The sequence below is a fragment of the Zea mays genome, chromosome 10 (assembly GCF_902167145.1).
Source record: "Zea mays cultivar B73 chromosome 10, Zm-B73-REFERENCE-NAM-5.0, whole genome shotgun sequence".
NCBI lineage: Eukaryota > Viridiplantae > Streptophyta > Magnoliopsida > Poales > Poaceae > Zea > Zea mays.
Window position 1 is genome coordinate 24,995,585 of NC_050105.1, and position 5,971 is coordinate 25,001,555.

At 54.0% G+C, this 5,971-nt stretch overlaps 1 protein-coding gene across 1 annotated transcript; it reads right to left on the bottom strand.

Annotated features, from left to right (window-relative positions):
• Positions 1-422: 422 nt before the first annotated feature.
• On the bottom strand, positions 423-4,473 carry LOC100381459 (uncharacterized). Its single transcript, NM_001361430.1, has 8 exons — positions 4,321-4,473; positions 3,421-3,976; positions 3,184-3,343; positions 2,985-3,033; positions 2,772-2,885; positions 1,867-2,685; positions 1,558-1,772; positions 423-1,452 (listed from the first exon to the last, which is right to left on the bottom strand). Exons 2-8 carry the CDS (start codon positions 3,956-3,958, stop codon positions 672-674), a joined length of 2,676 nt encoding a protein of 891 aa, NP_001348359.1. The 5' UTR covers positions 3,959-3,976; positions 4,321-4,473; the 3' UTR covers positions 423-671.
• Between the last annotated feature and the right edge of the window lie 1,498 nt (positions 4,474-5,971).

The window sequence follows — 5,971 nt, forward strand, 5'->3', positions numbered from 1 at the left end:
AACTAGTTGATTGGTTAATTTAATTTATTAAATATTTTGATTTGTGCAATAAATATTGTAAAATACGGGTTTTAGATATGCTCACTGTATTATATTGTGTTTTAGCCGTGTCTTATATTTGAAGTACCATACAACAATGTCAAGTGTCAGGATTGTACATATCTTTACGCTACCTTCGGTGTTTAACGGAGCTCTGTTACCTCGAGTATCGAACAAGACCGTTGAAAAAGAGACGACGAAAGAATTTAAACTAAAACATTGTTTTAATTTTTTATTCATGTTTTTTCTATACGTAATTTGGAGCTTTATTGTGCCGAGTTTGAATGTAATTGGACCCTACATTTGAAAAATTGTTGACGGTAGGTTTGTGCTAAGTTTGTTAAGGAAATCAAACAATTCCACCAAAATTAAGTCATTTTTTTGCTTTGTATTTTGTACTTGCGGGCAGTATATACTTTGAACATCACTAATGAACAATGCTGTACTGTATACTCCTATCTATTTTTTCCAAAACGCAAAAGATAAAAACAAAAGCTGCTTAATTACTAGATACTACATACGTTATTATCCACATATACATATGTCAAGCGTTTTTGTCCTACCCTAAAACACACCAGGAATAACTTGCTTCACGAATGAAACTATCATGTCCTGCTTCGTGGTGGTCCACATCAGAAGTTCTCCTTGTGGAAGACGAACTTGGTGGTGGTCTTGTGCGAGAAGTCCTGCGACAGGCGTCGGAGCTCCGGCGTGACCTTCTGGTCGCCGCAGTAGAAGACGCCGACGCGCTGGCCCTGGTGGTTGCAGGCCACCCGCTTGAAGACGTCCCGCCAGTTGGGCCGCGCGAAGTGCGTGCGCACCCGCGTCCCGGACACCACGTCGACGCCGCTCTTGGCGTGGTGCAGCGCTTGCAGCATCACCAGCAGCGCCGACCGCGCGTCGCCTTCCTCGTACACGCTGGTGCAGTGGTTGTGGAGCTCCACCACGTCGCCGCGGGCGTCGCGCTCCGCCACCTCGTTCATCACGCCGCGGAACCACTCGAAGGAGCCCTCCTCCCGCGTGCACCAGTAGAAGTACACGCGCCGCGTCATGAACTCCGCCGGCTGCTCTTCGTCTTTGTTGTCCGAGATGTTGTTGAGCACGTCCTTGACGATGCTGATGAGCGGGGTGGCGCCGATGCCGAGACCGATGAGGAGGAGCACGTCGTACTTGCGGTAGTCCTGCGCGGGGGCGCCGTAGGGCCCGTCGATCAGCAGCTTCGGCAGCTTCCCGCCGCCGCCGGCCGCCGTGGAGGACGCGAAGTCGGCCCGCAGGAGGCCGCTCTGGCCGGCGGCGGGCGGCCGGCACACCTGCGCGAAGAGCGCCCTGAAGCTGGCCGTCCAGTCGCCGCGGCACCGGATGTGCATGCTCAGGTAGTCGTCGCCGGGCGCCGAGGTGATGGTGAACGGGTGCCTGCAGCCACGAATGGATTGAGCAACTGATAGATCAACATCCATGGCGCGCGATCTCCGTCGCCGACGCCGGGCCCGGCAAAATAATGACGGAGGCGGGTTTTACCACTCGAAGGGCGAGACCTCGCCGCAGTTGACGTAGATGTACTGCCCGCTCTTGTAGCTGAACCCATGCGGCTTGCTCATGTGAATGGCGATGACATTCCCGGGGTACAGGGCAACCTTCTCGATCCTCACGGTGGTGAGGCCATGGGACCTCAGCGCCCGGAGAAGCCGCTCGCCGGCGTAGAGAAGGATGGGAATGGCGAGGTACATCCATGTCTGAAAATGCGCATTTGTTGTGAGGAACTGAAAGTCACTGAAAAGTTGATTAGAATAAATTCTCAAAGCAAGCTAAGCCACTGAAATGCTTTACCGTCTGTTTGTACCACGTCCTGTTGATGTAGAGGCAGACGCCGTGGACGACGAAGGCGACGTAGACGATGACGAAGAGGTGGTGCGAGTACCAGAACATGTTGAAGCCGCTGAGCCGGCGCAGCGGGTTGCCCTCGCTGAGCTTCCCCCGGCGGAACCACGGGTGCGCCAGCGTGTAGGCGACGGCCATGAGCACGACCATGATGACGCCGGTGATCCCCTCCACGCCCCTGACGAACCACCAGTAGTTGGGGATCCGGCGCTGGCCGAAGTACGCCTTCATGGGCTCGTACGCGGCGGCGCTGGCGTGCAGCAGCCGCGGGAAGTCGCACGTGAGGTGCGTCACGGCGTGCAGCGCCACGCCGACCGCCACGCCGCCGGCGACCACCTTGTGGAAGTTGATGTTGTCGTTGAACGGGACGGCGGCGCCGAGCCTGGTCCGGGACCGCAGCCACGTGATGGTGTTCCGGCACACGGGGAGCAGGATGAGCGCCATGTTGAACTTGGTGGTCTCGGCGCCGCCCTTGGCGACGCAGACGCAGTAGCCCATGACGTCGAACGTGGGGTGGCGCCGGTACGCGAGGAACTTCCAGGTGAAGAGTCCGGCGTTGATGGCCAGCCAGAGCGCCATCACCCAGACGCGCTTCCAGTTGTCCTCCGCGAAGTAGAGCACGGCCCTGGCGCCGCGCCGGAGCGGGCCGTCGTCGCGCGCTGGCGCCAGCCTCTGGCTGATCAGCTGGCTGATGTTGGAGCTGTGCGTCACCAACCTCGTCGGCGCCTGCGACGGCGGCTGCAGCAGCAGCGACTCCAGGTTCGCGATCTGTTTTGTTTGATTGGTTCGGAGGTCAGTGTCAAGCTGATACAGAATTGGGAGGGCAAGCAAACTGCAAAGCAAAGAGTAATAACCTCGATGTAGCCAAGGCTGTCAGGATCGAGCTCCTCCATGATCAGCGCCGTGTACTCGTCCACACGCTCCAGGATCTTGGACAGCTTGTTCGCAGAGGCAGTCAGAGTGAGGACCTGATGGTGCAAGAAATTCAGAAAGTTTAGATTGTTATAACTGAATTGAGCAATGTTTGTTGGGGACCATTGATCCATTTCATCGACTAGTTACATTACCTCCTTGAGCTCCTCCTCAGTGATCTGACCATCGGCATTCTTGTCAACCCTGCAACAAGTTAACAATCAAGCAAGTTCAGACATCAACAGACTTAAAAGTTTCTGAAAGTCGTATCGGAATGCACTTGACTTGACCACTGGTAGCAGAGGAAAAACTGGACTATAGGAGTGGGTAAACCAGTCATGAGTCATGACATACATGTCAAAGAAGGTCTGAAGCTTGGCATCGAATCCTGGATCAGAGAGCTGCTCCCAGAACTCCCGGACCTGATCCTTGGTGAGCACCATTGCCGTGATCCCCCTTCGCCGTGCCAGGGCGTCGAAGATCTGCGCCGCAAACTCCTCGGATCCGACCATCCCTGCAGCAAATGGTTTAGAGAAGCAGTGGAGAGAGAGAGAGAGATGCAAGAAAGAAGAGTGGTGGACGGTGACTCACCGATGCACTGGCCGAATCGCGAGCGGAGGAGGAAGCCGTCGACGGCGAGGCGGTGGAAGCGCTTCTCGACCTCGGGCCAGCCCTCGGTGACGGCGGCCTGGTTGAGGAACTGGAGGCCCCTGAGCGCGGTGACGACGCTCCTGTCGAGCCTGGCGCGGTCGGGGTCGCGGCGGAGCAGCGCCGAGAGCGGCACCGCGGCGCGCTTCCCCGACGCGATGCGGCCGAGGCGCGCGCGCGCTGCCCTGAGCTTGGAGGACAGGCCGCCCCCCGCCCCGCCGGGCGCCGGGCGGTCCAGGAGCGACGCGGCGTCCTGCGTGTCGTCGCGGACGTCGTCCTTGATGGCCAGGACGGCGACGTCGTCGCCGCCGCCGCCGCCGTCCCGGACGTCGAGCGTGACCTCCACGTACTCGTCCTCGTCCTTGAACCGCGTGCTCCGGCGGCTGCCGCTCTTGCCGTCCGTGGACGGGCTCTTGAACGCCGTCGGCAGCGGCGGTCCCGCGCCGCCGCCGCCGCCGCTCTCGTTCTGGTTTGACGACATGGCAATGGATGGAAGGTCCTGCATGGCATTCATTGCGTGAGGCACGCTAGTATGAGAAGGGAAGAATTTAATTAGCAGCAGGAGAAAGAAGAGCAACGCTTGCATCAAGTTCTTGCTCATGCTTCCATCAGATGACGTCGAAGTACTGTATCTAGTAGTGTACTAGTAGCGCATGCAAAATCTAATGAATCTTGGATGTTACGTACGTACGTAGCGGCAAGAGGAGAAATGGCGCCATATTCATATTCTCTGCGGGATTTGCTATCACTTTCCACCATGGGTGGACTGGACCGACGACGGCCATAACAGATTTGTGGAAGGTGACAACAGAAGGTGAGAAAAAAGAGCAGGGACAGCCTCACCTTGCGCAGCGCCGTGGAATCTTGAGGCCGGATGGACGGACAGATAGGGCGTGATCCAATTGTGGGGAGAGGAGAAGGGTGCAGAGCTTCAGCTCCAAGAAGGCAGTGGAGGGAACTGACGGAGAAGAAAGAATGAATGCTGTCTGTGTGCTGTGACCTCTGAGCGCTGCCGCTGAGACGTGTGGATCGTGGAGGATATATATATAGTATAGATAGACAACGCAAATAGAGCTGCAATGCAATAGGGCACGTACACAACTACACACAACACAACTTGGTTACCAGTAGGGCCCAGGACTGGATTTGGTAGCTGTGCTTGTGCTTGTGCAGCAGCAGTCCAGGCGTCCAGCTACGAGGTGCCATGGATGGGGACTTGGACGGGTCTGGGTCACCGGGACAGTTTTCTAGAGCTGCTGGGTGAGGGACAGACGGCAAAAGGCCAAAGGGACGGACGACGCAGCATGATGATTGATTGAAGGGCGCGGCGGGCGGTGTGACTGTGATGAACAATTGAACAGCTGGTGAGGTGATACAGGGGGCGGCCCCAAGGTTAGGGCTGCAAATCCGCCGGCAGCCGCGGGGGACGACGACTGCCGTGCAAACCAGTGAAACCGCTCACGCTCTGCCGGTTTTATTAGGAGCACTCGGCGGCGGTGCCGGTTCTGCTCTGCCTTTTTTTTCCTTTTAATTACTTATATATATTATACTCCAGTACTCAGTAGTCAGTACTCAGTACTGTATAGGTTTGGCTAATGACCAGGCTTTATGGGTTGGGTTCCACGTGAACCCCTAAGGCCTGTTCGGTTGTACCGGAATAAGTCAGGATTCATTTCAGCTCATCAAAATCTATATAAATTAGAGAAGTAATCCGGCTAGGAATTAATCTGGGGCTTCAATCTCAAACAATCGAATAGGGCCTAAGTTGTTTCAAGTGCATACAAGTTAGTTGCCTAAACAATAATCAGCATTTAATATAATAGGAGATAGGAGCATAAAATACTTGACTTTTTTCGGGGGGTTTCGAGGTCCTCAAAAGTGGGGCCCTCAGGACACCTGCGTCACTCCGAGTCTACTCTCGTACATATAGCAAACATGGGCACAAAAATAAGAAACAACACATCGATCATGAAAATATGCTACAAAATGGTCCTATGATTATTCTAGACATTTCTTATAATGTATTTGAGACCATAACCAATTAATTTGGATTTAAAAATGGATTATATACGAATTTTTATTCATTTTACAACTACCAGGGGCATATAATTAATTATCTATAGCTTCTAGGGTCTAAAAAGTATACTTTTGACCCTAGTTATAACTGGTGTGGAGTCCAAGTTTATTTTCGAAAAGTCTAAGGGCTCTTTTGCAAACTCGTTTTGTGACCGTTGGCTGACCAAGCGCTGAACGGTATCCATGAATACCAGTCATTGGATCACACGTGTACACGCTAGATTAAACATGGCTCTATGTGCGAGACGCGCATGCGACACTGAAGGCCTCCGCGATGGGGAGATTGCCGGTGAGCTTACGCCGGCTGGCAGAGGAGAGGGCAATGATTTTGATGGTTTCGATGATTCTTGAGACAATGTTATATTTGAGAAATTTTATTGCCAAAAAATATATTTGTATATGACTCGTTATCCATAGC

What these genes read in the sequence shown, in the direction of transcription:
- LOC100381459 (NM_001361430.1), bottom strand. Translation starts at nt 3,958, where the DNA reads ATGTCGTCAAACCAGAACGAGAGCGGCGGCGGCGGCGGCGCGGGACCG. An exon ending in GCGATTCGGCCAGTGCATCG is followed by an intron (nt 3,344 to 3,420) that starts GTGAGTCACCGT and finishes CATTTGCTGCAG; the next exon opens with GGATGGTCGGATCCGAGGAG. An exon ending in GAGGTCTCGCCCTTCGAGTG is followed by an intron (nt 1,453 to 1,557) that starts GTAAAACCCGCC and finishes TCGTGGCTGCAG; the next exon opens with GCACCCGTTCACCATCACCT.